Here is a 27,050-nt window from a genome sequence, read left to right as displayed (position 1 = left end):
AAGAAGATGTCGTTCTTTTATATCATCTACCTCCAGAACTCCAGAAAGTGCGCTGACCCGAAATGACCAGATCGGGAGGTGTCTAGACAACGAGAAACCAAACCCACTATCTATCAATATTGCTGAGACTGATTGCTTGACAACGATTATGTGTGTGCAAGATGTTCCAACGCAGACCTAACCTCATCTTCTATCATGGCATCTGATCCGTGACGCCTCCATCCTCGAGCACGTATAATGGAGGCTGATCGCGAAGAAGCCTGACAGCTGGGCAGGGTCAGAAGCCAATCGAAGACACAAAGTTGCTAGCCGAAGACTTACCAAGGCCAAAGTTGGCTACAGAATGGGCATTGTCGAAAGCTGTCACTGGAGATCCATTGTCTGGATTTGTTCCACCGTTCTTGGCGAGCGCTAGACAGGTCTTCCAACCATATCCGTCGCGCTCTTTTCGAGCTCCAGTCACTTGTACCTGAGTATGGTCAAACTTCGCACTCGGTCCTCAGTAGTTTCATTAGACCTACATCTAGAAGGACACCACCGGCCAGAGTGTGAGTCAACTCGTGTAGTATTGTCTGTTCAAGCATTCTCATCGAGTCGAACCCCTTGTTACGTCCAAACATTGCTCGCGAAAATGCTTCCCAGGTTCGACGGGCACGAGCTTTGTTGATTCCCTCTTTGACCTTGGAATATTCCTAGTCCAACTTTAGCAAAAACGTCGCCCAGGTTCCACAATGGAAGAACGTACTTTGTACTCCTGCTTGTGTGCCCATTGGAAAAACCATGGGCATATTGTCATCTGTGAGGGACGATAATTCAATGTTGACCTCGCGGGATTCCAGGTAATAGCCATGGTATCATAATCTGTGGGCGAGCAGATGTTTCTGGCGGTGTTTGCTATCATCCTTGAATCTGTAAATGACTGGTAAGACACCATGTCAAGCGAGATACTTGAGGGCTCTCACCTCCATCTACCCACTGTGATGTGTTAGCAGAATTCGATGTAAGACGTACGACAAAACACACATCACCATTTTCATTGTCATGCATACGATCCTGAGATGCGGATAAGTGGCCATGAGCTTGCAGAGACTGACATGCAACGTACCATATTGCAGTAAATCATCTAAGGTAGAGCATAAGTACAGAGGCCTGTTTCAAAGATTGCATCATGTGTCGCATACCACATTATATTGCGCGTCCCGATTGATGGGATCCGGCCGGGCTTCGTTCTCCGTTGCTGCACGGCGTATGCCTTCAAGTGTCGATACCAAGCGTGTTACATCCATAGTAGCGGGATCTTGATCTTTCTTTGCAAAGAGAAGCCCGAGTAAGCGGTTCACCTGTGGGTCTCGTGGCGAGCTTCTGAGCTCGTCCAATGCCAGGTCAGCCATGGTAAATGCCTCGTCTGCAGCGTCTTTGACAAAGGTCTTTTCTGGTTGACAAGATGAGTGAATTTTGTAGGCCTTCGTGCTGGAGGAGAACAGGGAACATAACAAGATTGTCGCGCGTATGCAAAGAATGAAGGACGGCATCTTTGCTTGCTGAAAGTAATGAAGGTGGTTGATGTGCCCTACTGTACAGCAGAGTTGAGGACTCTTAAACCCTCTGAAGCAAATCATCGTCCCATGAGTAGTACTATCATGGGAGACTACGCCTCACTGCATTGTCTGCGGCGTACATTGATTGTTTCATGCCCGCAGGCTGTTGGCATGTCATCTCGGAAAGCGCCATCAATGGCCCACGTTCGTAGGTAGAGCCAAACAAGTGGCCATCGTGGGCTCGGGTATCCGCAAACCGCAGCGGCGTGCATACTTACGAGATGTTGGAGGCATCTCGTGGGTGAGTCTGTAAGTAGCATGTCGATGAAGAAGCTGCGGTTAACCATTCGACCACAAGGCAGGTCGATCGCTTGCCAAGGAGAAGCGTGCACGTGACCGAGATTTCTACTGTGCCTTTCCTCTTCCTCTTCTTCTTCCTGACCTTCTCATTGACATCGCAGACCAACACGACACGTCTCTTGTACTAGGCGCCAGCGCACTGTGCCTCAAAAGACCAACTGCTACCACGCCGCGAACCTGTATACGCGCTCCTCGATATGGCTGAGTTTGCTTTGCAGCTATGCTGCATGTCTGCGGCTCGGAGGCGCGAATTATTTTCAGCTCAAGCAAGATGAAGCAGCGCCGCTGCAATAAAGAAAGTAGTCCTGGTAACGTAGGTGATATATAGTATCATAAGTCAGCCATCCTCAGATTCACCAGATACTCGAAACCCTTCTGCAGATTACGATGCGTGCTTCTTTAACGACCAGTCTGATCGCATTTGCTGGGCTTGTCGCTGCAGCAGGACCTACAATCACACTTGGACCAGCATCAGAGTACCAGAAGGCTGCCGTATGTGGTCGACATGGATCATCGACTTCCGACTGACATGACTAGGCAATCACTGCTAGCCCAAGCGGGAATGATCTGATCATCACCCCAACGGATATCGCCCAAGGCATTCCCAAAGAAGGACTTGATGTCTTTCTAGGACCTGACATGCAGGAAGAGCTGTCCAAAAGTCTTGCTGACAAGTGCAAGAAAGGCGTGACGCAAGACTGCACTAATGCGATATCTGGTGTCCTCAACAAAGACTACGGCTTGACACTACACGCACGCCAGCTCACAGTCTTACTCACCGGAGTCGAGGTCTTTGAACTTGTGGTAGCAGCTATATTGGCCAACAGACTGGCAAAGGAAGAACAGCCGAAGCTCATCAGCCATGTTCACATACCATCCGGCCTAGGATCACAGCTTGCTCCGTTGACTGCTAGCGAGGTAGCTTTCGCGACTGCCACGAATCAACCAGCTGTCACCATCAAAACGAGCCCAACTCCTACTCTGGAGTCATCTCCAGCGACTATCACGACTCTCACTGCGGATGAAGGTGGACATACGAAGGGCGATCTGGTCGTCCGGATCCCAGGGCAGAAAGCCGACCTACTCAAACAGCTATTACGCCAGACTGGTATTGAAGGCAAATGTAAAAACGTTCGCCGACGTCTAAGTGGTACTGGCCCTACTGCAAGCAACTACAACTTGATCAACAATGCTGCACTCTGGGCTCTACCTATGGCAGCTCCTGGCCAGCTACTTGCTTCGTTAGGCTTGCAGGCTGAGCAAGTGCCACAACTCCTATTGCAACTCCGAGGTATGTTCTATGTAGAGTTTCATTACGGACGTGCTCTGATATTCAGCAGACGATGCCGCACGATCTTCGCTGGAATATGTTCAAACCAACGCCGGCCGTCTCATAGAGTTCGCTAAAGTGGACGCAGACGAGGTCAAGGCGGTCGCTTTACTAGTCTGGAAAACAACTAGCGATATGTGCCTTGGGAGTATCGATCAACTGGCAGAGATCGTCTTGGACGATTCGATGTTCCTAGAAGACCCTTCTCACGAAGATGATGAGAATGGTGATGGCAAGTGCCCAAAGGACGTTAAGAATAGTCCGGGCTGCGATAGCCAAGATTGTGCAGGCGCAGATGATCGCTGCCAACAAGTGAGTATTCAATGGAATTGAAAGAACTGAACTGACTTGTGACAGGGCAAGTATAAAAGCTGTGTCTGTTTGACGACAGCCAAGGTCTATGTCAACTATCTGTCTCGAGACGACTTGGATGCAGGACAGAAATTCCTTACCGAAGCACTTGATTCAGAAACTGAGCCTGGAAAGTTCGAATGCAACAAAGACGAGCGTGTAAGCTTGGAGTATGCTGACTACCTAAAGTAAGTCCCAGATCAGCGTCATTCGAGATCTAGACTAATTCTTGCAGACTCTCGGGCGCATTCTGTCAGGGCATTGACTTGACGAAAGACACGCAAAATGTCAACATCAGTCCGAAGGATGCTGGCACAAGAGGCCCATACACGAAATACAAGTTTTCTTTCTCGTGGAAACCGAACTCTGGAGCTTGTTCTTCCGATTGCGCAGCAATATTCGGAGCATTCAACAGCTCTTCGGTGTGCAGTTACGACAGCCATACCATGGCGAAGTCCGGCTCACAGGAGCTTTCATGTGGCACAGCATCATTCAATTTCGACAATGGTAAGACCAAAGATGGCGCATCCGGCAAACCTCAACCGCCAAAATCCACGAGCAAAACCAAACTAGAGTGCGGAAAGGAAAGAGATATGGGCAATGCAAATCACTTCGTCGCACCAGGAACCATGGATAGAGCCGCCCGTCTCTTTTGTCAACAACAGATTGACCTCAAGACGCGCTTCGAAGCCGGCAAGGTGCCGCGAGATGGGAGTCACAAGGAACTTCACTACAACCAGAACCTCCACGATCCAGTTTATCTCTCAGTTGACTGGCTCGACAACGCATCGTGTCCAATCACTGATTTTGGGGCGAACGATTTCATGAAGACATGCACAGAACGCTTTGGCGCTCTGATACACAGCTGTAAGGAGCCTTCATTCCCTCCAGACTTCTTGCAACTGACAAATTTGCAGGCGACACGAACAATCCCAAAGGCTTCAACTTCTGGAAACAAGGTGGCACTCTCACTCGTGATTGCGTCAAATGGACTGTCAAACGTGACACTTATGCGAAGAATCCTCCCAACGATTCGGATCTCTGGCGTCCGAAAGATGCTCCATGTGAGAAAGACGCTGAATGTTCAAAAGTCTGCAATCAGTACGGGAAACCTGTTTGCAAGAAGGCGCCGGAGTTCTCAGATCAGGGATGGTGTGGTTGCGATACCTCGAATTGCGCTCTGGGGTTCTGCTAGACATGTTGCGAGTTGTAGCCAGCCACAACTGCGAAGCGCCCGCTGCGCCGCTGCACCGTGGCAGGACGTTGGTGCCGGGCTGTGCTATACTACGGCATGGTGGGAAATACGCATCAATCTTCTGACCTGTGGTCCGGCATGATAGAACGGGAATAGGTCACAGCCCACAGCACCTGTGTGGTTCGATTTTGTACACCGATAGTACACTCATACGACAGCAGTACTGTCTTCAATTCACCGGCTCGAAACAATCATCTGTTCGCAGGTCGCGCACCAGTAAAGCAGACCTGGTCAGCCGGATTACCACCAAATGCCACGGACTTGGCTGCAGATACAGCTCTACTGCAGGATGCTGCATAAGCGACGTGCATACCTCACACCACATCACTGGCTGAATGTTGGGCTGATTGATACCAAAAACAGATTGCTCAAGCTTCCTCAGACTACGACTCTCAAGTTCAAAAGCCAAAATCGCGTTTAAATAACCTTAGGTTGACCTTGCCTGTGTATGGCGAGCTTTGCTTTCGCTGGCCGCAAGGAATGCAGTCGCAGACAAACGAGTGCTCGAATTCTGACAAATGTGCAAGTGGTGCGTTTACCTCAGCGAGCCGATAGGTCAGGAACCCATCAGGAAGGACATATTTGCGCCATCGTTCTCGCAGGGATTGAGGTACAGATGTACTATTGTTGCTACGAGCTGCGACCCGCATGTGTGGGCGGCCCAGGGGCAATACGTCGTCCGTACATGTACCTCGCAATCCGCGCTGGAGTGCGCGACCAAGACAAGTGAAATCGATCTTCGGATCCCGAATTCAGAAAAACATTTTAGTCGAGACATCGGGCCGATCGCCTTAAGGAAGCGAAGGACTTCATTCAAGCACATTAGCAAATTCGGACCATTGTCAGGCACGCCGACGCAGTCCTGAGCCAGAACGAGTGACCCGGTAGTTACGGCAGCTGCTCAAATGTACGGAGGGACTAGAGCAGACGGTGGGCTGTGCACCATTTGCGCTCAGCCGGTACGGTCGCATTGATCCAAAGGAGGCGCAGGTAAAACATTCGTCACTTGCGATTGCATTGTGGTGGCTCAGAGGTACCCCGTCGCCGTTGCTACTGAAGATTTCACGTACGTTCTGGCCCAGCTGTGTGTTGCATCTTGTCTTGATGGCGCAGACCTTTCAGGACTCATATAAGTTGGACCCGTCTCAAGTGTGTTGAGCACTCCAAATCCACCTCGCAACGACAAGTAAGCGACTCTCATCGAAGCACGACTCAACGCAACATGACTTCCCAACAAGTTATTTACGAGGAACGCTTCCGTCAACTCGCCCGTTCAGTTACCCGGGACAGCCTAGGCTATATCCTATCGACCGCCTTAGCCATGTTCATGCCATGGATGCTCGCCACTTCAGCTTTCAGCCTGGCAAGCTTGATCAAGAACATATTCGAATGGAGAGGGCTGAAGAAATTGCTCAAGCAGTGTGGTATGCGGGTGAAGAAGCGTATTATCATTAAAGGAGTCATGGAGGGTGCTATTACCAAGTTCGGTACTTGGTTTCTGTGCTTTGGTCATGACGATTTTGTGAAAATGACGACAAATACATGGTCGTTTCTCAGATTCGCTGGGGACTATATCGCCGATTACACCAAGCTTGAAGGCCTACGATGGCTCCAACCAAGCACTCGGTCACTTATACAACTTGAGATGCTTGACGAAGAGCGGGACAACATTTCAGCGGTGCACCAAACCTCTTCATTTTTCCAAAAGCCGGCAGAGTATATGCAGAAAGCAACCGGCACATATGACACCAAAGAATTGGGATGGCATGCGGGCGCCGGCGATGTTGGCAAGCAAGTCGCTCTCGTGGGAGGAGCGCAGCTCGCTGCTGAGAAGACCAGCGACCTCATCATCGAGAAGTCCTATGATACAGGTAGGAAGGCATACGTTCAACAGAAGCCATACGCAAAGTCGTTTCGCGAAAGCTTGAAGAGACGATTCAAGTTCTGGTAGACGCTGTCTGCTTTAGCTGGCGCTGTAGCTAGTAGGAACGCAAACACGCAAACACGCATTTGCCAGCATATTCACCCACCTCAGGCCCAGAGCGAGAGTCCTTCAAGTACCGGGAAGCTCTTCGCTGTGAAAACATCAGGCTCCCCACAATCTTCTGTCTATTGTACCACTACTCATTGCATATTTGTTGAGCTATCAAGACTATGGATTACAAGTCCTGTATCACGTCTCATTGACCATTTCTCTGCGGGATATAAAAGGTACCCTCCACCTCGATAATATCATCCTCGTTCAACCGTCCAACTTCTATGATAGTCCGTGGAGGATATCTCGATGGATCGTCGCCCCAAAGCTCAACTTGCACCTCGTTCGCCATTGGTCTGTAGCGAAACATGTCCGTCGTGTACACAACGAGCCGAACGCAAGAGTACAGTTCGGCGCCCATCATCTCAACGAGGGAAGCCATATTCTGATAGGCTTGGCGGATGCGAGGAAGCCCAATGGGTGCAAGAGTGCTATTTTCTGGATGGATGCCGCGCATGCCTGGTAATCAAGAGTTCAGTGGATGATAGTGATCATATCGAGAGTGCGGCGTGGTATGCATGGCGACTGTTTTTGGAGACTGACCGGCAACGTATAGATAATCTCCTGCCTGGGACATCAGACTCCATGGACCTGTGGTGTTGAAGAAGTCCTCCGGATTATAGATATTGACACCTGAGCTGGAAGTGAAATTCGGCTGGAGCTGTGCGACACAAAGGCAGAACAGCGGTAGCACCGAATAAATCGAGAAATGCATCGTGTTGCCAACGAGAGTTGTTCAAGCGAGCTGCCTGATCAATGGAGAAGTCGAGCAATTAAACGAGAAAGACCCAAGGCTCTGAGGTGACTGCTCCCTAGTTTATGATCTTGCCGCAACTTAAAAACCGAGATCGTTAGTGAACAGCTGGATATTGAATGAGATGAAGTGCACAAATTGACCGCGGGGTAACTAGTGATCTGCCCGTATGAATAAGCGAACAACTGCTGGTTAAATGGATGCCTTCATGTTTCGTTTTCGAGAATGCCCCATCAAGCTTGCCACCATTGCTCATCAACGTTTCCTTCGCCTCACCCACATTTGAGATGACGACGTTTGTCATGAGCTCTGCCCTTTGTTCGATACACCCCAGACATGATGTAACGAGTTATTGAACGTTCACACATTCCTGATATCTCCTTTGTCCAACTGTGGAGATTCTGCTTGGGGGCAGGCAAGTGTTGATCAATCTTGCATCACACGCGGCCACATCGTTCACAGAAATCTCCTTCTACTATTGCCATGCCATTCATGGACGATGCCGAAAATCCTCCACTCTGCGGGCTCATGCAGCGATTTCGACGTTTGGAGCTACGGAACTCCCATCGAAATTGAGTCGAGCACGCTGGAAAACAGATCCTATCCAAACTGCTACATTCCATCCAGAATCTTCTGACAAGCACCATCTGCAATGTGATTCTCCGCGCGCTCAATCCACGTGTACTTCAGACTGCCATAGCGTAAAAGCTGGTTCTGCAAATCGAATGCTTCGCGGATCAAGTCTTGATTCACGACAGCACGACCCTTGGAGTTGATCCAGCCATTCTGGGACCAGCGTTGGATCCACTGCGTCATGCAGCCAATAGCGTAGCGTGAGTCGCAGTGAATTGTAACGTCGAGGAACGGTGCGAAATCAAGTGTCTGATAAAGGTTCAAAGATTCTTTCAGTGCGATGATGATTGCCAGCAGCTCTGCTCGTTGATTTGTATGCGGTATACCGTTGTAGGGCAGCTGTAGAGTGTAGGAAATGTTTCCAACTCTCGTTGAACGGATCGCCGCGGCTGCACCCTTGGCATCTATGGCTCCATTGTTGCGGCAGCCTCCGTCGACATACCAGATCATTATGAACGGCATGTTGTTGAAATTGTTGGCTTCGTTCTGACGAATTTTGTTCGATAGTAATGACTGAGCGTGGCCGGTTCAAAATTGACTGATGATCGAATTTCAAGTTAAATCGAGGAGCAAGCTTGTATGCTCTTGATGGAAGCAAGGGATGTTTGCTTATTGGCTTTGTTCAATCTTGGTGCATTAAAAATGCTGTGAATCAGTATCTCGAAGACTGTTTCATGGGCCAGAGGAAGAAGCCAATGCGGGTGCTATAGAACAGAATATTTGCTCCAATCGGCCAGTACATATACGTCAAACAGCAATGTTGACTCACAAACCAGACCGCCATTGATTCTGGTGGCTTTTGTGATGAGCCATGCGTGGCGTTTGTCGACGACAAACGAAACAGTCTCACCACGGGACAAGCGTATAGACATACCCTGGTTGTGCATAGTTCTTGTTGAGCATACAGTCGGTAGCCGTATGGCTCGTAACTTCTCTGTACCACACTGCGTCTTGTGCTACCCAACGCAGGATCATCAGTCTGCTATTAGACGGTTCTGGGCATGAGGGGTACTGCGTCCAGGACAGACTCAGCGTTTGCCAGGATAATGTTGTGGCTGCAATCAGAGCAAGCAATCAAGTGAAGTGATTCTCGCCTTCGGCATCTTTGCTGGCACGAGCAATGTAGGCTCCAGACAAGCAGTAGGCGTGCTAATTTGCATGCTGAAAGAGCAGTATGCAAGTTCTCAATGACAGCGGCCTGCGCATTGTTGTTGATCTCGGCACGCGTCAATTGCAGGGATTGCTGGGTGCATGCTTCGTCGGAAATACGGGCATGTCATGGACTTGCATCGTTCGCAAAATGTCCTGCTATTGTGATGAAGTCGTTTGCAAACGTGGTCCTCGCTCCAGTAAATCCCTCCACACAACGGAGATGAATTGGGCTTTATCGCACTTTCTCGGAGCACACGTGGTGACCCCTCGCGTAAAGCCATCTACCGGGATCCATCGCCAGCCAGGATCAGTCTCACGGGCTGTAAATTATGCTGTGCTCACCCTCTTGCCGAACTCCAGGATGCTGATCGTTATCAACACTCGTCATCCTAAACTAGGGCAATAGGATGCAAGCGACTATAAGCTCGCTTGCACGCGCTTCTGCAGGCACAAACAAGGTCTTGAGTGCGTTAGGAGCTATCGCCGAAGTTCTCTCTCTAGGCTAGAAAGACGCTATAGCGGTGGGTCTTGGCCAAGGCCAAAATGAGGCTTGCAGATCTTTTTGTGGTTTTCTGCTCGTGCGCAGTTGTCAGCTTTGAGTGAATAATCGCGGCCGCGTGGTCGCTGGAGAAGCCCACGTTTTGAAGGTCACGAGCTGCTCCTTGACGTAGAAAACTCGATGACCTTTCGTGAAGTATGATTTGAGAGTTTGAAGATGTCAGAATTCGCAATGTGCTTGGGTATCTGTTGTCTGGCACTGTTCGCGATTTCTGTCCCGCCGTATTCTGCTCGTACAAATCCATAGAACGCCGCTACTCATTACATTTTGTCTGAACGCCTTGTATTTAGATCGTGAATGTCCCATTCGGTTCATCTCCTATAGTCGAGAGGTGAGACCGGCCTTTCGAGCGTCGGATCAGGTTTCCCCTCTTCGAAAAATTGGAAATCGGACATGTTGGAACGGTGTCCATACGTCTGTCCAGTGCTTGTTGTCTCTGCAACTCCGTGCACATCGTTCAAAGGAATGAAATCCTGTTCATCCGGATCTCGCTTTCTTGGAAAGACCTGTACCTGCGGTGTTTTGGGTCCGATTTCGAGTTCGCTGTTTCTCGATCGACCTGCGGAAATGCCCTTCGTACCGAAAGATTCCTCAACACTTGAGCCCATCAGCCGAGGCTGGAATTTGCGAATCAGATTCCTTATTGCAGGCATGCATGCGCAAAGTACACTCGCGTGCAGCTCGATGGTGCTCCAGTATCCAACGCTTCGATAATCCCAGGTAGTGTTTTGCGAATGGCCGAACTGGACGAGAACCTGTAATCGAATGATCGAGACGATGGTGACGAAGAAGCCGACTGAAAACATGATCATCACCAGAAATTTCTTGCGCTTGTTCAAGGACATTTTCCAAAGCATCGGCAATGGAAGGCCAAGCGTCAAGACATCCAGAATGACATTGAAAGCTGCCGACGTCCAGCCTTGTGCGTTGATGTCGTTGCACTTGCCTGCAAAGGAATCAGCTTCTGTACCCGAGCCGTAGTCTTGGTATCATGGCCTCACATGTCGGATCTGATCCATCCCATCTTGTCCAGGCACAGTGAATCGGTAAGCACTGGAAGATAGAGACCAGCAGGAACGCTATGCCATATGCAAGATTGAGTCCGATCACGATATACACACCGATCTTGAACTTCTTCGATGTGAAGACCCTTAGATACGTGAGTAGGATCGATATCTTGATCAAAGGTAACGCCGTGAGGTAAAGGTCTTCGTCGAAGTAATAAATCTGCCATGCATCAGTCCGTGTAGCTTTGGAAAGGTCAGGACGAATACTCGTACTTTCAAAATCTGGGTAATGTTGTATGGGAGCAGCGTCCAAATGTCTTTACCCAGTCCCAGGTTGGCCAGTTCGACTGAGAGTACACTGATTGCAATTATCTCTGCCATGGCAAAGCTCGCGATCGCATCATCCCACCAAAGGTTGTTGACTACTCTCATCGCGCCCTCGCACGGGAAGGATACTTTCGACAGCATGCGAAGTACAAACGCGACGAAAGCGATGACACAGCCGATCACGCCTGCGTAAGATACTATGCGCGTCTCATCGCGCACGGGATGACCGCATATCGTCTCGGTGGTGTTCTTTGTCCCTGAAATTTGTCAGTCATGGCTTCTGCGCACTGGTGGCAGCCACGTACTGAGCTGTTCTCGGATCGTGCAGCTTGTCGTAACGCATTCGTTCACTTCAGCAGTAATCGTAGCATTAGAGCAGCTGCATGCCGTATCCGTAGCCAGGCAAGGCGAAGCAGCAATAGCAGTTGACAAGCATTGCAGTCCGCAAGATGGCATCGATTGTAGGAGCTCCGCAAGATTCGATCCAGTCTGAGGTGTGTGCTGCGACGCAGCCAGCCCAATGGCTAGGGACAATAAGCTCCAGAAGAACAGCATACTGTTTGCTCAAGCTACGTGAAACCACATGAAGGACAACTGAGTAACCTTTCGAACTTCTTTCGAAGCTCCTGTTATGGAGTGCATGAACCCCAACGAGACTACGTCCTTCTTGAGTGATATCTCCGTCCTTAGCGTTTCGAATGAGCAATGGCGTCTAAGTCAAAGCTTATACAGCCGGCGACATCACGGCATTTGGTATGGGCCAGGTTCGTAGATGTGGACCTTGCGGGGGCAGATGAGCACTGGGAGCACAAACTCGGATTTATCGACGCCATCAATGGTCTAGTTTCGAGTGACAGCTTGTGGTTGAGCATCCGATGACAGGTCTGTAGAGTGATCAGCCTGCATAATACGACAAAAAGCACAATTGTGCAATGCAGTCAAGTAGCTGACTCTGCGCCGCCTTCGGGATGGGCTTCCGCGGCTAGGATGGTCGCGAGCTGAAGCGCAATGGCACAGCACAAATCCCTGTAAGCGCGACTTAGCCGATCAGCGCCCAGTCTAGCGGGCGATAGGGAGGCATTTTAGCTATTACGAAAAACATCCCACAAGATGGGAAGTTCTTCATCGCTCCACAAATTCAGGACAGTGCTTCTTCCTAGAAGACTAGGGGCATTGCTGCCATAGCGGGGCAAGATGAGCACAGAGCAACGATGATGCTGTGCAAGAGCATAGTGTATCAGCACGGCCACGTGAACGACGAGTCCTGCAAGCTTAATGACTGCCTCTCGTTCATATTTCTTCCCAATGCCTTGGTCTTGGAACGAGATTGCTTTTGCCAGTCTCCTGGAGAGCAGACTGCGAGCAGCCAGCTCTGGATGGTATCAAGCGGTGCTTTCGCAGGCCAATGTGTGACGAGTGACTGGTAATTACTCGTAGCGCTTGCGAGCAATAATACCGAGCAAGGTCGCAGTATGTCACGAGTAGTCGCCTCATTTTGTTGCTGATTCTAACGATCGTGATAGACAAAACGAAAGACATCGAGGTGTTCGGCATGAGCTCTAACCAAGCCATGATATTCGCGACTCTGGCACTTATCAGTTGAGCTTGGTCCTTTCCGAGAGGCGAAGAGCAACGCATCCCTCGATCCTTTTACAAATTTGACTGACCTGTGCAAGGCACATGATCTGGCGGCAGCTGAGCGAACACTGGGATTTCGAACTCCCTCTGCTTCTCATTGCCATCAAAGCGCACGGAAGATCATTCTGGAGCCCTCAAGTCGTGCATCTCTTCGCTAAGCTTGGAAGTGTCTTCAGTTCCAGCCAGGTCGGAAGACATCACTTGGAAGATTCTCTGAAGACTCTGCTTCTTCGAGCGCTGCTTTGAATGTTATCTTTGCTTGAGCCTTGCAATACCCAACACTGGTGGGGCTTGAACCCAAGAGAGATCACGCCGGATCCGGTCTGTGCGACGTTCCGATCTGCTCCAAGGCCACAGACTGGTCAACTCCATGCTGGAGCTCACGGCGCCAAGCTGCGTGGAGATCTCGTCCTCCAAGAACCCTCATCAGTCTGTGGCTGGATGCCATACTCTGTGGACTTCCATGGTCCGTCATGGCCCAAGCTTAGGCGCACAGATGGGAGGCGGCGGCGGCAGAAAGATCGCATGGTCGTCAAGAGCGAGAGATCATTTCTACGATGACCTTCAGATGAGCGGCGCAGATTGTGATTGGACTTTCTTTGTCTTGGAGTGGCAGGTGGAGTGTGAAGCTCTCTCGTTCCTCCGTAGACTGCCGAAGGTCAGTGTCAGCATGAGCGGGGTCGAGTCGCAACATGGCATGCCCTCGTAGGAACAACACGCGCAAAGTCAGCAGAGGTGGTGTTGATCAGACGAGGTTGGAGAAGTGCGGACAGCACGCGTTGCGGGCAGTTCCTGGCGCCTCTCGGAGCTCGGAAGCACGCGTTTGGAAGTCATCAAAATTTGACTTCCAACTTTGATTAGTGAACTTGTAAGACATCGTAGCTTGGCGGCAGAGCGGTTGTTCGCTGGGCCGTATTGATCATTAAACAACATTGTAGTATACATACAGTCAGCGCTCTCAGTCGAAGGGGTATTTGCAACGTGACCATCTCATCATCATCACTCATTCAACAACCATACTTTTCGATCTCTCCTTCTCGCACTCTTCCGTAGAATTTCCCACCACCAAATCCCAGCAACGATCACCATCAAACGGAATCATCCGCCTGGACACGCTTATTCCTCCGAAGAAGAGACCAGCCGGACTTGTGACCACCTTGGACCTCAGTGAGTGAAGGCACGATACCCTGCAGATCGCCAAGCGGGACGGGAATCGGGAAATCAACGGTCGGGAAGATGAGAGCCGCGAACAGATACCAACCAGCAAGGCATGTTGCGAAGAGCAGTCCAGCAGCGGCCTAGGTGTCGTTAGTAACAAACGGGAAAGACTTCAGCAAAGGAACGACACTTACGATCTGGAGGTCGTGGGCCTTTTCTGCGTCGCCATCTGAAACATAGAAGAACACTCCTGCCAGGCATGCGACTGCTGGGAGGATAGTGCCGAAGATGATGGCGAATACCACGTTTGTGCGAAGACTGCAGATGAAGAAGAACAGCGAAAGTATGGTGAATGCTACCCAGTAGAAGGCTGATGAAACTGTCAGCTTTGAGTTTTGGTATGTCTCCGCCTCTCACTCACCATAATTGGCATTGAACTCTGGGGCGGCAAGTCCACTCGCTGCTACATCGGGGTCTGTTGCGAACGATTGGTAGGTCTCGAATGCTGGCATCAAGGTGGCACCATACGCAGCCCAGAACGAACCTGCTCTACGTTAATACCTTCATCACCTTCTGCCAACGCTACAACATACCAAAAGTAGCGAACACCACGAATGGAAAGGTGTTACCGAGCACAAACTCGAGCAAGCCACCGATCCACATCAGAATTCCGCCGTAAAGGACCACCGTCGCGCTATTGAACACGAGTCAGCACATTGAATTGTCGCGCAGACCAAGAAGACTAACTTATTCGCTGAGCGTGAACCTCCAGCGCCATGCCAGCCCATAAGCTGCATGGTGATTGGCATCAAACTCATCTCGAACCCAACGATTGCAATTGGCGTCGGATTACCAAAGATCCTCTGCAAAGGATGTTTGAGAGGGAGCTTATCGATTTTCGGCTGAAGATACAGCTTCTCAAAGAGGTCAGAGGAGATGGTCACACTGCCTGTGCCACTGGTCTTGATCCTCGCGAGCGTGTCCTCGAGGTCATCGCCCGAGTATTGCTTTCCATTGACATCGTCAGTGAAGTCACGAGCAATGCTGTCTCCGGGTTGATGCTGATTCTCCATGATGGATGTGACGCTATTCCACGGTTGCTGGCGAAGAGTTCTGAATGAGAAGGACCTGACTACTGAGCAATGAGCTGGCAGTGGACAACGCGCTCTCAATGGGACCTGCGACAATATTATTGAAGCTGCGGAGATCATCGTTCAATGGTCAGGCCATGTCGAAGCTTCATGGGAGCTGTCACGACCCCCCGGCGAACTGGCAAGGTTGACCACGCGTGTCATTGCTCAGCCTGCCACAATTGCGAGGGTCTTGGGGCTCTTATTGGTAGACTGTGAAAGACTTCCGTTTTGCTAAGAGAAAGAGATAAAGCCAGAAGACAGTGGGAGAAGGGAAAGTGCGGAGAATGCCTGTTCATGCACGGATGAAGGTTCCCCATGACCGCCTCTGCCGGTCGTGAGCAGTAAGGAAGAAGAATTGCTCCGACCCGAACTGTTCATGCGCGATCATTGTGCTGAAGCGGTCGCGTTCCGATCGAATCCAGGTGTCGGCGGACGTGGCCAAGATTGTCTTGAGCTCGTACGTCTGCGCAAGCTTGCTGACCTGCCAAACTTTTGCAGTAAGCTCGCTGGCTGCAAAGCTCGACAGCATGTGATTTGCAGGTACAATTGCGTTGTCGATGACTTCGCCACAGCCCAGTCGAAGTCTGGGTGCTGGTGGAGTGGTGCGATACAACGAGCTCGGAGGAAGGGGAGATGAAGTCAAGGGAAGCGGACGGAGCTTGCCGCGTGGGAGTGGCCAACGCCTTCCTCCACTTTCCACCAGCCATCTTTCAGGCACGGACATCCAACCACTCACACGTGCAGCAAGTCAAACTCTCTCCCTCCTCCCCGTCGACCCCGTCTCGATGGGTCGAACTACAAGTCAGGGTACCCTAGCACAATTCCCCTTTGACTTCATTGACACATCGCGAAGACAGCCAGAGTCGATTCCATACGCGGCCGCCAGCGAGACCAGAACAACGCGTACCCGTCCGAGGTCTCGATCACTGCTCGGGTCCCGTGAGAATGCTGTGCGAATTAGTCGATTTGACACAAAGCTGTCACTCCACTGGAACGAGAGTGCGCCGAAATTCTAGCGCTTACTGAATTCCGGCCGTCCGGAGGACCAGCATTGCGCGGTGAGAACAAGAGAATGCTGGGCGAGTCGTCACTGCAACTCGCAACACCTCTCGAACGTGCATATGCTGCGTACCATTCGCATCTGGATCCTGCGGTCAAGTTGAGGGACACAACTCAGTCGCCCCATCCCTGGGTCCCTGAGCAGAGCCAAGCCTTATTCAGCAGATCGACAGTTCCGTGCAGAAGACTATGCCTTTCCTCAGCTCCAAGAACACTTAGCCGACAAACGTGGACGCCGCGGAGCCATGCTAGCTCATGTGCAGTGCACAAGTCTGCGAACATCAAGAATAGGACACGCCATCAGTGGCCTTCAAATACCGCCCCAGGCCTACCAGTAACTCAATCGAGACACACTTCGCCGATCCACGCCATAATGGAGGATCTGCGCCTGCTGGGTCGACACAGCGTAGAGTGTGCATGTCAGCTGACTTCGCGCATTCGAGAGGATCTGAGGCGTTGAGGCGTACGTGATCTTCCATCGCGCGCGAACGGAAGTGCATTCGCGATGAAGAATCCCTCTTGTTGAAATATTCACATGCGTAAGTCAGTGCAGTACTTGTGGGAATTGCTGATATGCCACATGCTTTCCCAGCCAGTCGTTGTCGTGCCTTGTCTCTCATAAATAGCTACGCAAGACTAACTTGCCCTCTTTCGACCGCAATCGGGGCAAACTCCGCATGATGTCCATACATGCTTCACGTTCTTCGCCGTGCTCGCAACGAGAATATCTATAAAAATACCTTTTTTTGAAACTCTGCTTCGAGCCCTACATCTTTTGTACACGACACTGGCCAATCACGCGAGATTTGCTAAGCTGAACTTGGGAACTACACGAATGACTCTGCGCAATCATGCTCGATCAAGGCGTTGCTAATGTACCAGTGCAGGGGGGCCTCGAACCTACGGACCCTGCTTTTTCGGGCCCCATCTACTGCATCGCATAAGTTCCGAACGGCGGAAAGCCATATAACATCATGTCGATAGGAAGGAACTGACGTGGCCAAATTCTGCCGTGTCAACTAATGCTCATGTCTCGCGCCTACCTTTCGCGATGAGACATGCCCGTCACCCGTCACCCTCGACAGTTCCTGGATGGATCTGTCGAACCAATGTCGACTCTGGCGAGATCACTAATATCAGAGGCAGCCAGCCTTCCGGCAGCGGAAACAAGACAAGAGAGTGGTGTGACAAAGGCACCGCTCCTTCTTGGACTCATTTTCACTTTCTATGGACTCTCGGTCATCTTCGTTGCTGCGCGAATGTGCGTCCGTGCAACGATCACACGTCATGTGGGCACTGATGACTGGCTCATAGTAGCTAGTGTGGTATGGAACAAGTGTATACTGGCGCGCTGCTCTTCACTGACCATCATGTTCAGATCATCAGCACTGGAATGCTGGCGGCTCAATACTATGGTAAGTGAGAATCGATGCAATCCGTCACATGCCACTAATGCTTTCCCAGAGGTGACTCTCAGCAGTGGTTTGCATCCTACATTACTATCGAGCGAAACCAGGAATAGTGTTGCCAAAGTGAGTACTCGCATACCTCTTGCTCGCGGATACATCTGACAACTTGCGCAGTACTGCTTCATTGCGGTATCTCATTGGGATATCGGCGTGACGACTACAAAGGTTTCAGTATTGTTCCAGTACCTTCGCTTTTTGACATGCCCCACAGCGCGTCGTATCATATGGACCCTCATGATCATTGTCGTAATCTGCGGCATCATTACTCTGGTAGTAACATTCGCGGCCTGTCAGCCGATGAATTCCATGTGGCATGCTGAGCTACAGCCTAAAGCCAAGTGCATCGATCAAAAGCTGTGAGTCTCTTGATGCAAGCTTTGGAACAAATACACGCTCACAAATGTAGCTTCTGGGTGATCCAGTCTGGTTACGAGATAGCATCCTGCTTCGCCATGCTTGCGATCGTGGTACAGCCCCTCTGGAGGTTACATCTGTCCGTGAAAAGAAGGCTCGGCATCATAATCTTGCTTGGATTGAGTTCATCGTACTATGACCGGGATTGGGAACCACCGCATACCATGCTGACATTCTTGCAGCTCATGCGTCGCGAGTGCACTACGCTTGGCGTGTGTGCAGCGGCAGTGCACATTGGTCAGCGTCCCGGCAACGCCAGGCGCACATGAATTCAACTGGGGAAATAATGTGGTATGTCCTCTGTTGCCAACACTCAAGAGGTCTCACTAAGTATTATCAATAGCCAACACTGTACGCGGCTATCGAACTTCACGCAGGCATTATCTGCTGTTCTTTGCCGGCACTGATGCCTTTACGCTTCCCGATACGTGCGTGGCTGCGCCCCGCCAGAGGAACTTCATCCGCGCTACCACAAATTGTTCTGCCTAGAGGACCGAACATGGAACAAGGTCGTCATGTCGCACAACCGATGCTTCCAACTCCATCGCAAGGCGAGACGACTGAGGCGTTACAGGCGCCCAACGGATCGAGAACCGCCAGTGCTCCTGTTGAGATCATGAACAGCCAGGCAACCCATAGCGCAAGAACAACCTTGAGCCAGCAATCACAAAGTACGCCTTTAACAGAAGCAGGTATGTCTACCACTTGACTCTACTGAGGCTGTCGCCCAACATGACGATGATCAGGACGTGATAACGAGAATGCGTTGCGCGAAAATGGCATCGAACATTCCCGATACAAGTACCCGCTTGGAAGACCCTTCGTTTTTCAATCGTGGAGAACATGGATGACAGTTGCATGAGTCTGGTTCACTGCAACGAGAATGTCCTCTTTGCTGGTAGATAGACCTGCTCAGCGTAGATTAGAGCAGCAGCAGAGGCCTCACGACCGCTTTGACACGTTCTCCATAAGATTTGTCGCCTGACAAAATGACTGCTTGGATTTCTCGTGATGGAGGCTAGGACAAGAATACTTTCATATCCGAGGGCGCAGCGACAGCGCAAGACCATTTTCGTCCACGGTTATATGGTGAGGGTCAAGCTCAACGGACCAAGACCCATCATACTATCGACCACTTCGTTCCCGTTTCTCGAAAGTATTTCATATATACCTCTCTAGGACTGGAAAACCATTCGCATCCACGATTCCATTCTCGACTCATCACGCAACCCTCAGTTCAACACAATCTCCTGCCTCTTCAACCACTCTCCAAACCCCACCAACTCTCCCCTCGCCACTCCTTGACTCCATTCCAGCTCCTTCCCCTGGCCAGGACCAAAATACCCAAACTCCTCCAAATACCCAAAATACTCCACAAACATTCCCTCCCAAAATCCCATCTCCTCCATCTTCTGCTTCAACTCAACCTGTCTATACTCCACTTTCTTCCCCGTAACCTTTGAGATTTCCTCGACAATGTTTCCAAGACTATACCACTTCTCCATCGCCCTCAAAGTTTTACCTTTGAATTTCTCCGGATCAGCGAGGATCGCTCCGACGAATTTTCCAGTATCTTCTACCGCGGCGATGAGAGGAAGTTGTGTTTTACCTGAGACGTGGCGTTCCATGATCCATTTCTCTTCGTTCTCCAATTTTCGGATCCCCACGGCGGCAGGTTGCAGAAAATTCTCCATAAATGAGCCCGGACAGTAGAATGCGCTGGAAATCTTGGGGGAAAGGGAGCGAATGTATCCTTCTGCTTTGGCTTTTGCGTCGAAGGGTGTGACGCGCGTGTATCTTCCGGATGAGATTTGGGTTACTGGAGGGAGGGTGGAGAAGATTATGTATTGCACGCCTGCAGTGACGGCGACGTCGACTGATGTTTTGATGGTTTGCAATTCGTCTTCGAGGGCGTTGGGGCCGAAGGCTGGGGTGCTCATGAGGAAGAGGGTGTGGACGTCTGCAAGGGCTGAAGTGAGAGATGCAGGGTCGGACGTGTCTGCTGCGACGACTTCGATGCTTGAGGGGAGGGCTTTGGCTTTTGAGGAGGCGACATCGCGGGTTATGGCACGGATGCGGTATTGTTTTGAGAGTTCGGGATCATTGAGGACGAAGCTGATGATGGAGCTGCCTTGGTTGCCTGTGGCCCCGAAGATGGCGAGGAGTTTGGTCATTATGGCAATTTGGTCGTGGGATCTTTGAAATCTGGACAGGCTGATGTAAGGTGAGGTTCTGGCTGGCGAACTGTTTCTTGTATCAGAAGTAATGTCGCTGCTCTAGCTGAACAAGCTGTGCTTGCCGATAGTGAAAGATCACACTGAAAGCAGGCGGGAATTACCTGAAATCATGTACACTGGGAGTGACTGACGTTGCCGCCTTCCTGCAGCTGACAAAGCTAAGCTCACTGGCCTCGAAGGATTGTGCCCAAAGCAGATAGGAATTGCCTGAAATGGTATAGTCCCAGTACACAGCAGTGTTACGATGGAGCTCAAGGCAGGAAAGTGGTCAGCACGGGACAGAAGTATGGCAACATTTAGCTTGATCGCATGACGTCTAAAGAAAGCGTATCAAGCTGGGATACAAAGGCTCGTTGCAAGAGCAACGATGAAGGCCTAATCAGACCTCCAATCTACCAGCCAACAGCAATTTGTACATCTTGACCAAGTGTGGCCCAAACGGGACGGCGCTCCGTGCAGTGCCCCAGCAACACTGCAGCCAACGCAAAGAGCGATCAATCATTGCAACCTTCATCACAGACGCTCGATGATCTTCTTTTGCACAATCGTGTACAGAACGCGACTCCGCCAACTCAACCAGACATAACCACATCTGCTCCATTCTCGGCTCCTTCAGCAGCCGCAATTGCGGGCTTCAGAGTCTTCACCTTGGGATGAATCTTCTTCCCATCGATTCTTCCGCCCTTGCGGGCTTCCTGATCGAAGGCCTTCCACTTGTGGGTACGACCTGTGCTGATCTTGATTCCCATCTGCTTGAGCTGGTCGTCGGCGATCTGATTAGCTTTCTCGATGAACTTGATCAGTTGAGAGGGATTAGCAAAGCTTGGCTCTGAAGTAGTATCTCCACCTTCTTGCTCGTTGAGATCGACGATTTTGGTATGATTGGCCTGCGCGCTTGGTTGTAACTTTGCGGCTTCTTCATTGTAGCAAATCTCCTCATCGTCTTGGTCAGTAGAAGACGTAGTGTATGGAGGAGCCTTCGCAGATCCCTGCTTTGCCGAAGACGAGCCCAGCAGATCGTTCCAGAAGCCATTCGTGGAAGCGCTGAAGTCGCTGGGAAGGTGAATGCGCTCATCATCTTCAACATCTGGTTTGACATAGACATTGTCATCGTCGATCATGACTCCATCGTCCGCCTCACCCATCGAGACATCGTCGTCTATGCCAGACCAGTCGGAGTAAGTCGCAATGCTGAGCACGTCGTCCCTGTCAGCGTCTATTGTGGCTTGAACGTGAGTCGGGGCCACTGTTTGAGCTGAGATGCGCTCCAGATAGCCCTCTTCCGTCTCGTCCTCGGCCATGTCATCGACTGTAGGTCTTGGGGGCGCAATGGACGAGGCAGTGCTATCGTCCATGTCAGGGCCATTCAAGCGACTGATCTTGGCGCGACATTGCGCTTCCTCCTCCTGTATTCTGAACGCGAGAATCTTGGCCTCAGCTTCTTTTGCGCGTTCCATCTCCTCTTTCTTCTCTTGTTCAGCAGCACGTCTTAATTCGTCGCAAATGCCAAGGCAATAGCTGCTTCGGCCGACTACGCCGCTGTACTTTCGAGCCCACTCCACCATGAGATTGTGCGTCATCTCGAAAGCGTTTGCTGCAGCGACGGTATTAGCAGCTACGCCGTAGAAGGTGATGTTCAGGCCTCTTGTGAATGGCGAGTAGTTGATGGTGGTAGTGCCGGTGAAGAACTTCACGTTGAAGAAGTCCTCCATAGCATAGGCCAGCTCGCCGATGTAGATCTGCTGTTGCACATTCTTGGTGAGGTTGCCATCGTTGCGCACAATAGAGACGACACTGCAGCCGCCAAGCTGCAATTGTTGCTCCGGAGTCGTATGCGCGAGAACCTCGGCTTGAGTCACATTGTATTGCTTCATGAGACGAGAGGCTATGTGCAACGCTCGCTTCGCTTCAGCCTCTGGTGTATGCGGGTGATTCCCAGACGCCAGGCATTTTTTGATGCGCTCAAGTATGTTTTGAGCAATGTCGTCGGTGGAAGCCATGACTCTAACATCGTTGTCGGCAGTATCGATGACCTGAGCTTTGTACAACGGTGGAGCCCCAAGTTTCGGTCCTTTGGTGGTGCACTTCTTGCGGCGCTTGTTCACAGTAACTTGATCAGCCTGTTCAGAATCGGCATGGCCTGTCGCGTCTGCCATCTCGTGATCGTCACCAGTCAGCGTCGCTCTGAAGTCGGCCGATACGGCGGCCAGGTTCGCTGGATATGGCGCTGCCTTCTCGTTCGACTTGGTTGCCTTCCAGTCCATGAGCGTCTTCTCATGCTCAGCACGGACAGCAGCCGTCCTCGCCTCCTCGGCTTTGGCCTCAGCCTTCCTGTCAGCCGCATCAAGGGACGCTGTCTTGATGGCGATGTAGTCCTTCAAAGACTTCTCGCGTGCCACGCTCCTGAGTCGCTCCGCTTCGCGCTCAGTCGAAGCAGTCGCCAAAGCGACTTGCGCGGCGGCATCTTCAACAGCTTTTCTGACGCGCTCAGTTGTCGCGCGCAAGATTTCCTGGTCGTTCTGTTGGGTGCCGCCGCCATTGATGCTAGCGAGAGCAGCCTTGACCGCGGCGTCGATGATGGCTTGATGTGCGGTAGCCTGCGCGTCTGTCGCCATTTTACCTGCTCCCGTGTGGTGCGCGACAATGTGGAAGGAAGAAGTTGTGATGGTGTTTGGAAGGAGGGGGCACTTTAAGGCGGTTTTGAGGGTGCGGCGCGCTTCCGAGACCCCAATGCAGCGTAAACAAGACAGCGGCGCTGCAGCTCTCCGTACAGGCTCAGTTTAGGCGACGCGAGGACTGATCGGCGCTGGAATTGATGCAACACCACAGGCGCGCGTTGTATTCGCGCTTGCTCAATGTTCCAAGACTCGATATGTCCACATCGCTCCAGAATGGCCGAGTCAGGAGGCCCAATGATCTGAATGATCAAGACATTCCTGCCTCAACCGCCGCCATGTCTTACGGTCCCCAGCAGTGGGCATGGAAAGCTTTGGGTGTCCTTTCAAAGCGGAGTCGCCTCAGTCTTGAATGATATACCCCTAACATTTAGGCACCAGAACTCACCATCCTTGCAGACGCGCTCTACGCGTCGCGAGACTTGACCGCGGATCCTGGTCGCAAACTCAAAAGCATAGGTTCTATGTCGTACTGTGGAACGACTTGTCGATCGTTGAAGGCCGAGAACGCGAATGGTATCCTGTTAAGGCCGGTCTGTGGAGTAGGAAGCGCCCGAGGGCCTGAAGATCCAAATATCGCTGTCGTAGATATCTACAGTATACACATTCGAGAACTCCAACAGTGCTGTTGCGCCTCAGAGCACCATACCAAATTGCGCCACCCGATGAGAATATTCTATTCAAATCAACCATCTTATCACCGTGGCGGGGAGCTACGCCGACTCCCTTCTCCACTACTTCCGTCCATAGGCGTAGGCTGCACCTCCTTCAAAGGCCCATGGTTCGCAACCTGGACCTCAGGAGTCTTTGCTCGGCCCAGCTCATCGAGATCATCATCCTCGTCATCCTCGCCTCCCATCATTCTTCTTCTTTCATCCCCATCATAGTCGCCGCTGCCATCATCACCGACACGAGAGTACTTCTGCTCGTTCTCGCCACTCTGCTTCTTGTCCATGATGAAGTTATCAATGATCCAGTACTGCACGGCATTCATAGCGAGCGGGAACAAGAACATAGCGAAGACGATCTGGAGGGCTTCGTTGCCTTCTGTCCAGCGAAGAGCCCAGTCGCCGATCCAAGGTAGGAAGGGCATTGCCATAAAGAGGAAGAACACAAAAAGTTTCATAAAGGAGAGGCCGATGCAGTAGATGAAGAGTTGTTTGAAGTACCAGGTGATCTTGGGGGGACTGTCGTAGTGGCCGGATTTGATCGATTCGGGCGGATTGGCCAGCGGGGTGCGGAGGAAGGCAGCGTGCAGCACTTTGAGGATTACGTAGAGTACGGGGACACCGATGGTGGTCTATAGCAGGGTCAGTACGTGCAGCTTCGAATGATCACCATGTACTCACGTCGATGCCCAGATTCAGGAGATAGTAGGAGCACGGGTTAGGTTTCCTCTCATCAGCTGCACTATGTGTAGCAACAGTAGCTGCTGCGTTGGCCACGTCCACGCTTCCAAACATGCTCATGGCCAAGTTGATGACGTGCACAAGCATGGAACCCAACAGCTGTTTGCTCACATCGAAGAGGAAAATCTTCCAAGGCCGCTTGCTTTCTTCTCGCCATCGTTTGTAGACCAAGGTAAGCACAGCCAACAGACCCAGGGCGCCTTGCACGAAAAGCGCGAACTTGCCTAGCAGGTTACACTCCGCTTGCGGCTCTGGCCCATCTGTGGGTGCCTTGTCTGAGGTCTGAGGCTCAGCATGACTGCTCTGATTTTGAGCTGATGTCTCTGGCTTCGTGTCTTCAAGCTCAGCGTCAGGAACGTACTCTCCACCAGGCATATCTGTTGGCTCTTCGGACGGGCCTTCTTTGACAATCTTCAACAGCTCCGTCTCAAAGACCAATGTCGCCCCAGGTGGAATATCATTACCAGCGCCACGCTGTCCGTAGCCCAGCTCAGGCGGTATCGTCAGCCTCCTCTTCTGCCCCGGACACATGTCCAACAAGCCCTGGTCCCATCCTTCGATAACCTGACCGACTCCCAGGGTGAATTCAAATGGCTCGCCACGTTTGTAGCTCTCATCAAAGAGCTTGCCGTTGGACTGTAGTGTCCCTCTGTAGTGGACGGAGACGGTATCTTTCGAGCGAGTCGGACGATCACAAGACTCGGGGCCGGAGAGGATCTGCACGACGAGACCAGAAGGGTAGCGGATGCCTGCCAGCACGGCGGCGGCGAAGGGGAGGAGGGAGACGAGAGCGCGCATGGTGGCGGCGGCGAGGTGATGAGTCTACCGCGTGTGTCGTCGGAGCGGCATTTCCTGCAGGAGGAAAGTACTGTGATTCAGTTGGAGAGGTGGTGATGATGGACGCCTCAAGAAAGGGTCCTGATGACCTTCGTTTAGCTCGTGAGGATCCCGGGCACAGATCAGCCTCATTTGGCGGAGTCAATCCCGGCGCCTGCTTCCTTCTCCGCACTCTGCCTGCTCTTCTCATTCACAGCACTCAACACAGTTGCCATCGTGAACATCTCTTGTCGACACCACTAAGCTCACTCTGCAGCACATCGCCCGCCGTCCGCTTTGATCATGCTCGTTGCAGCGATATGCTTGATGAAACCAACACAAAGGAGAAGGCTGGCTGACTCTTCCTGTCGTGAATTCAACCTGACCTTCGTCGGTCAAGCCGAATTCAATGAACGAGCACTACCTGCCTTACGAGATCTGATGGCTACTAGCCATTGTCAGCTGCTTACAACGCTATCTTCTGCAAGACTCTCGCTTTTCTCTCGCTCGCCGCCAATGCTTTTGCTCGAAGTGCCATATGCGTACACAGGGCTGGAATCAATAACCTTCAATGCATGAACGTCTTGTTCGCCTTGACGTCGGGGCAGCAATAATTCTACGGGAAGAATTGTCACCTCCCCGCCCGAGTACATCCGACGCACAGCATCCCAGTCACAAGAACCGCGTGGGCTCGCACTACCTGAAGCCCATCAAAGGCAACATGTCTGTACTTGCTGACTAGGGGAAAGATGTACTGTACAGGAATTGTAAGCATGAAACGTGCTGCACACTTGCAAGTACGCCAACCCTGGGGCTCTCACGATGCGTATGCCTTCCGATTCTCCTTCGAGCAGATATTCACTTCGGAGAGGCACCCTGGCATCGACCCTCGCTGCACGGCGATGCTTCGCAAAACACAACCTTTCAGGCCTGAGGCTCAGCCACATGGTTGCAGATCTTTGGATACAGTGCACTCCATTGAAGTGGTAGCTTGGCAGTCCGACCACGCCTCATCCGCCACCGCTTTAAGCAAATCACCTGCTCCCTCGTGGGCGCACGACTGGCGCTCATACGTTGATATGTATTGGGAGTGCGTCATGTACATGCCTCATTGAGGCAGTGCCAGAGTCCCAATGTGCCGAACTGCCTCTTCAACCTCTTTCGGAGAAAAGGTCAGCCGCTGCCGATCTCACTTCACCTTCCGCGTACATCCGCCTTCACCTACAGCCCTAGGGCACCCGCTTCAACCCCTGACATACCACATTTTTTCTTTTCGAAGCTATTTGATTACTCCACAAGAATGAAGCGAAGACAAATGTCGAACTCTAAATGGGGAATCTTGATACGTCCGCAAAGCGGAGAATCGTACGTGACATAGCCTCATACTCATGTCAGACCTAAGACAGACGTCCCAGGAATCTTGGCATCAGCGCCAGACTTTGCTATAGCCAAGGCGGAGAAACTGTAGTCTGATCCGGTAGATCCGTGAGGTCGCTCAGGACAGACATGAGGCGTAGGAGGATGTTACAGCATGAGGAGGTGAATCTTGGTTCGACCGTCAGGAGCCTTGCTACAGCTAGCATGACGAAGCGCAACATAACCCAGCAGTCCCGTCAAAATCGAGATCGAGTATCGAAGCAGCTTTGCGACTTCAAGATGCAGATCATCGAGGGCACAGCAAGGTACATCCCTCTACAATCGGAATCTTAGCGCAGCTGACAAGAGTCTAATCGTTAGCCAA

The 27,050-nt window shown here is 51.5% G+C and overlaps 10 protein-coding genes across 11 annotated transcripts; 3 read left to right on the top strand and 7 right to left on the bottom strand.

Moving 5' to 3' along the window:
- Positions 1 to 193: 193 nt before the first annotated feature.
- Positions 194 to 1,532, bottom strand: CKM354_001148900 (uncharacterized protein; the record flags this gene model as incomplete). 2 transcript variants are annotated; one of them, XM_044806980.1, is made up of 7 exons in its annotated part: positions 194 to 267; positions 322 to 469; positions 522 to 692; positions 746 to 909; positions 963 to 975; positions 1,106 to 1,123; positions 1,182 to 1,532. In XM_044806980.1, 7 exons carry the CDS (start codon positions 1,530 to 1,532, stop codon positions 194 to 196), a joined length of 939 nt encoding a protein of 312 aa, XP_044662915.1. The 2 variants fall into 2 exon arrangements, with proteins under 2 accessions (XP_044662915.1, XP_044662916.1); XM_044806981.1 differs by lacking the exon at positions 1,106 to 1,123.
- A 753-nt stretch (positions 1,533 to 2,285) lies between these two features.
- Positions 2,286 to 4,774, top strand: CKM354_001148800 (uncharacterized protein; the record flags this gene model as incomplete). The annotated part of the gene is made up of 6 exons (XM_044806979.1): positions 2,286 to 2,390; positions 2,436 to 3,189; positions 3,239 to 3,540; positions 3,586 to 3,767; positions 3,815 to 4,446; positions 4,497 to 4,774. The coding sequence occupies 6 exons, from the start codon at positions 2,286 to 2,288 to the stop codon at positions 4,772 to 4,774; spliced, it is 2,253 nt and encodes a 750-aa protein (XP_044662914.1).
- A 1,282-nt stretch (positions 4,775 to 6,056) lies between these two features.
- On the top strand, positions 6,057 to 6,785 carry CKM354_001148700 (uncharacterized protein; the record flags this gene model as incomplete). The annotated part of the gene is made up of 1 exon (XM_044806978.1): positions 6,057 to 6,785. One exon carries the CDS (start codon positions 6,057 to 6,059, stop codon positions 6,783 to 6,785), a length of 729 nt encoding a protein of 242 aa, XP_044662913.1.
- Positions 6,786 to 8,235: 1,450 nt separating this feature from the next.
- CKM354_001148600 (uncharacterized protein) lies at positions 8,236 to 8,718 on the bottom strand (the record flags this gene model as incomplete). The annotated part of the gene is made up of 1 exon (XM_044806977.1): positions 8,236 to 8,718. One exon carries the CDS (start codon positions 8,716 to 8,718, stop codon positions 8,236 to 8,238), a length of 483 nt encoding a protein of 160 aa, XP_044662912.1.
- Positions 8,719 to 10,278: 1,560 nt separating this feature from the next.
- Positions 10,279 to 11,856, bottom strand: CKM354_001148500 (uncharacterized protein; the record flags this gene model as incomplete). The annotated part of the gene is made up of 4 exons (XM_044806976.1): positions 10,279 to 10,913; positions 10,969 to 11,194; positions 11,248 to 11,558; positions 11,607 to 11,856. The coding sequence occupies 4 exons, from the start codon at positions 11,854 to 11,856 to the stop codon at positions 10,279 to 10,281; spliced, it is 1,422 nt and encodes a 473-aa protein (XP_044662911.1).
- Positions 11,857 to 14,027: 2,171 nt separating this feature from the next.
- Positions 14,028 to 15,170, bottom strand: CKM354_001148400 (uncharacterized protein; the record flags this gene model as incomplete). The annotated part of the gene is made up of 5 exons (XM_044806975.1): positions 14,028 to 14,237; positions 14,292 to 14,467; positions 14,519 to 14,641; positions 14,691 to 14,791; positions 14,845 to 15,170. 5 exons carry the CDS (start codon positions 15,168 to 15,170, stop codon positions 14,028 to 14,030), a joined length of 936 nt encoding a protein of 311 aa, XP_044662910.1.
- A 2,177-nt stretch (positions 15,171 to 17,347) lies between these two features.
- On the top strand, positions 17,348 to 18,881 carry CKM354_001148300 (uncharacterized protein; the record flags this gene model as incomplete). The annotated part of the gene is made up of 7 exons (XM_044806974.1): positions 17,348 to 17,614; positions 17,668 to 17,704; positions 17,754 to 17,821; positions 17,873 to 18,114; positions 18,165 to 18,302; positions 18,355 to 18,463; positions 18,516 to 18,881. 7 exons carry the CDS (start codon positions 17,348 to 17,350, stop codon positions 18,879 to 18,881), a joined length of 1,227 nt encoding a protein of 408 aa, XP_044662909.1.
- A 523-nt stretch (positions 18,882 to 19,404) lies between these two features.
- CKM354_001148200 (uncharacterized protein) lies at positions 19,405 to 20,346 on the bottom strand (the record flags this gene model as incomplete). The annotated part of the gene is made up of 1 exon (XM_044806973.1): positions 19,405 to 20,346. The coding sequence occupies one exon, from the start codon at positions 20,344 to 20,346 to the stop codon at positions 19,405 to 19,407; it is 942 nt and encodes a 313-aa protein (XP_044662908.1).
- A 635-nt stretch (positions 20,347 to 20,981) lies between these two features.
- Positions 20,982 to 23,024, bottom strand: CKM354_001148100 (uncharacterized protein; the record flags this gene model as incomplete). Its single annotated transcript, XM_044806972.1, has 1 exon — positions 20,982 to 23,024. The coding sequence occupies one exon, from the start codon at positions 23,022 to 23,024 to the stop codon at positions 20,982 to 20,984; it is 2,043 nt and encodes a 680-aa protein (XP_044662907.1).
- Positions 23,025 to 23,781: 757 nt separating this feature from the next.
- Positions 23,782 to 25,291, bottom strand: CKM354_001148000 (uncharacterized protein; the record flags this gene model as incomplete). Its single annotated transcript, XM_044806971.1, has 2 exons — positions 23,782 to 24,384; positions 24,434 to 25,291. 2 exons carry the CDS (start codon positions 25,289 to 25,291, stop codon positions 23,782 to 23,784), a joined length of 1,461 nt encoding a protein of 486 aa, XP_044662906.1.
- Between the last annotated feature and the right edge of the window lie 1,759 nt (positions 25,292 to 27,050).

This window comes from Cercospora kikuchii (assembly GCF_019650295.1).
Source record: "Cercospora kikuchii DNA, contig_00008, whole genome shotgun sequence".
Taxonomy (NCBI): domain Eukaryota; kingdom Fungi; phylum Ascomycota; class Dothideomycetes; order Mycosphaerellales; family Mycosphaerellaceae; genus Cercospora; species Cercospora kikuchii.
The sequence above is the reverse complement of the archived record's forward strand: the minus strand, read 5'-3'. Positions and strand labels throughout refer to the sequence as shown.